Source organism: Tupaia chinensis, unplaced genomic scaffold (assembly GCF_000334495.1).
Source record: "Tupaia chinensis unplaced genomic scaffold, TupChi_1.0 Scaffold142780_1, whole genome shotgun sequence".
NCBI lineage: Eukaryota > Metazoa > Chordata > Mammalia > Scandentia > Tupaiidae > Tupaia > Tupaia belangeri.
The window spans coordinates 104,464-107,637 of record NW_006202626.1 but is presented as its reverse complement, the minus strand read 5'-3'; the positions used below and the strand labels follow the sequence as shown (position 1 = coordinate 107,637).

The window sequence follows — 3,174 nt, the reverse complement described above, 5'->3', positions numbered from 1 at the left end:
TGCGGTGTGGCCATCTTCCCTGGGGGGTGATTTCTCGCTTTCTGTCTCTCTGTCTCTCTCTGTCTGTCTGGCGACCGCATGCACCCTATAGCAAAAACCTCTCAAAAAAAAAAAAGGCCCATGTTTTCATGTCCCCAAATCCCCACTATTAGGATAAAAAAATTAAGAAAGAGCATTTGCTATGTGACCATGCCCTTTTGGGACTGCTTTTCCCTCTTTGATCTAGCAAGGACACCTGACTTTTGTCAATTAATCTGCATAATAATTCTCACTTTTGATTATCCTGTATATCTGCTGTATGCCTTTGAAACACAAACTTTCTACCTCATTGAATATAAAAAATATGCCTAGGATTTCCCTCTAGAATCATCCAAAATGGCACCTCTTACAACTTACTCATTAAAATGTTCCGGGCCCAAAGCAAAGGTTTTTGCAGTTTTGTTGTCTATGGTTCTATGCAAAGCGATGTTATTTCTTCTACAACTAAAATTTCTAAAACCGAAAATCAACAGCTTTTATGCCTTTGAGGTGAAGGATGCAAAAAGAAACATCGTTTCTCTGGAAAAGTTTAAAGACAAAGTTGCACTAGTTGTAAACGTGGCTAGTGACTGCCAACTCACAGACAAAAATTACTTAGCCCTGAAGGAGCTGCACAAAGAGTTAGAACCATTCCACTTCAGCGTCTTGGCTTTCCCGTGCAATCAGTTTGGAGAATCAGAGCCCCGTCTCAACAAGGAAGTAGAATCTTTTGTGAGAAAAATCTACGGAGTAACATTTCCCATCTTCCACAAGATTAAGATTCTAGAATCGGAAGCAGAACCTGCATTTAGATTTCTTGTTGATTCATCAAAAACGGAACCAAGGTGGAATTTTCGGAAGTATCTGGTCAACCATGAGGGTCAAGTTGTGAAGTTCTGGAAGCCAGAGGAGCCCATTGAAGTTATCAGGCCTGACATAGCAGATCTGGTTAGACAGATGATCTTAAAAAAGAAAGAAGATTTATGAAAATTATATTGACCCATTCTAATGTACTAGTCTGAACAGAAATGTTTTCATGAAGTTTTGTTCTCATTGTAAGCACGCTGACAATTAAATGTGACACAGAAGGACAATTTTTTTTATGTCATCATGTTACTCAATGGTAATGAGTGCTAAATGGCGGTGTTACTAAAGCAAAAATAATGACTAGCCAGAGAACCAAAATAAAGTACATTAATCTGACCACACTGAAAAGTTCAGAATAGAGAGTCACCAATGTGCTTTAATATCCCACTGTTCAGCTGAACATTTTCTAGGATTATAACACTGTCTGGATTTGAGAACATCGTGTGTAACTGAAGTTTTTAGAGCAACTAACTGTAAATGGCTATGTTGATGTAATAAAAAGCAAATGCTGAAATTGTAAAAAAAAAATGCCTATTAAATAAAAACCTAGGGTTAGAACAATTAATGGTAACATTAGAAATTATCAAGTAATGCTAAAATATTTATTATTAAGCATAAGTTTGAAGTTTATATATTTTGTCATCTTCTTTATATGATAAAAACTAATTATATTTGAGTCTTGGTTATTTCAAAATAAATAAATAAAAAGTGTAGGGTTGCTATTGGGACAGACTGGAATAAGTGCCTGTAGACTCGAGGAACAAGAGTCAGCTCCATGCTACCTGCCACTCAAAAAAGGGCAGTCTTGAGAGACTAGATTTGGTAAATGGGAAAGTAAATTTTTTTCAGTGGGGCCAGCAGTGGAAAGAAATAGTCAACCAGAGTCTGCAACCATTATGCTTTGCTGAACAAGATGCAGACTTATTAGAAAATGAAGGGGGGCTATGGAAGCATAAATACAAAAGTATAAGAGCAATTTATTCATTGTTTTGACAGAATTAGAAGAAATCTAATTATATTGGAAGTCAGTCACAGCTTTCACAGATTTTCCTTCTGGGCAAGCAGGGAGAATGACTAATTTCGGTTCTTTACAATGGGCTTAGAAATGACCAGTCATTGGCAAGGCTACAGAAGCTGGGTGAAACCTATCAAGGCAATTCTTAGATCCGGTTGATACTTAAAGCTTAGGCTAATGGGGTCTGGCCCTTTATATATGAGGGTGCAAATGGAGTCTTTACCTTCCTTTTTTCCAAAGTCTGATATCTGTAAATTCATCAGGGTTATTATTAATTTTCAGGAGTTAAACATTGGGTTCCTTCTGTTATGAAATAGGTAAAACAATTGGATTTTGTAAGCCTCAGAGTAAAATAAACACAAAAAAGATTAAAGACTGACTTTCTTAAAGTAGGATCTTTGGTTCTCTTATGGCTCAGTTATAAGAATAGTGACCAAAATCTGTGAAAAGCAAATCGTGTAAAGAAAATTTTATATATGATCAACATTGTCTAATATTAAAAGTATACTAAGATTTTCTAAAATGTTTTGTATTAATATCAAGAGTATTATATCAATACATATATAAAAATACTCAAACAAGACTTTTTTAAAAGTTCTGACTTCTCCAACAATTAGTGTATGGAAATCTATCTCCCCTTTTAGATCTAGCCATCTTTCCTTCACATATTTGTGTGCTCCTGTATTAGGTGCATAGATATTTATAAGAGTTATATCGTTTTGATATATTGATGCTTTTAGTATAATATAGTGCCCTTCTTTGTCTCTTTAAACAGTTTTTGTTTTAAAGCCTATTTTGTCAGAAATTAGTACCGCAACTCCAGCTCTTTTTTGGTTCCCATTTGCATGGAAAAACTTTTTCCAACTCTTCACTTTCAGTCTATGTATGCATTTATCCATGAGGTGGGTTTCCTGTAGGCAACAGATAGAGGGTTTCTGGGTTTTTATTCATTCAGCCAGTCTGTGTCTTCTGATTGGAGAATTTAATCCATTCACATTCAATGTTATTATCCATGTTATTGGATCTGCCCCAATGTTTAAGTTGGCTATTGTCTTAGTTGCCTTTTATTCCTTTGTTTCTGGCTGTTAATTCTTTAGTTTTCCTGGAACAGTACATTCATCAGGGTTCCTTGAAGAACTGGTATAGTGTTGGCAAATTATTTCAGGTATTGTTTGTCTGAGAAGATGTTAATCATTTTTTTTCCATATAAAGGGTAATCTTGCAGGATAAAATAATCTTGGTTGAAATTGTTTCTCTCTTAACATTTTCAATAC

The 3,174-nt window shown here is 35.2% G+C and overlaps 1 protein-coding gene across 4 annotated transcripts; it reads left to right on the top strand.

Moving 5' to 3' along the window:
- The first annotated feature begins 375 nt into the window (after positions 1 to 375).
- LOC102495268 (putative glutathione peroxidase 8) lies at positions 376 to 1,005 on the top strand. Of its 4 annotated transcripts, none has more exons than XM_014582194.1 (2): positions 376 to 426; positions 706 to 1,005. In XM_014582194.1, exons 1-2 carry the CDS (start codon positions 376 to 378, stop codon positions 1,003 to 1,005), a joined length of 351 nt encoding a protein of 116 aa, XP_014437680.1. The 4 variants fall into 4 exon arrangements, with proteins under 4 accessions (XP_014437680.1, XP_014437679.1, XP_014437681.1 ...); XM_014582193.1 differs by having other exon boundaries at positions 568 to 1,005; XM_014582195.1 differs by having other exon boundaries at positions 376 to 579; positions 818 to 910.
- The last annotated feature ends 2,169 nt before the right edge of the window (positions 1,006 to 3,174 follow it).

Bases quoted from the DNA above. Each gene is read 5' to 3' on its own strand.
- LOC102495268 (XM_014582192.1), top strand. From the start codon at position 376: ATGGCACCTCTTACAACTTACTCATTAAAATGTTCCGGGCCCAAAGCA.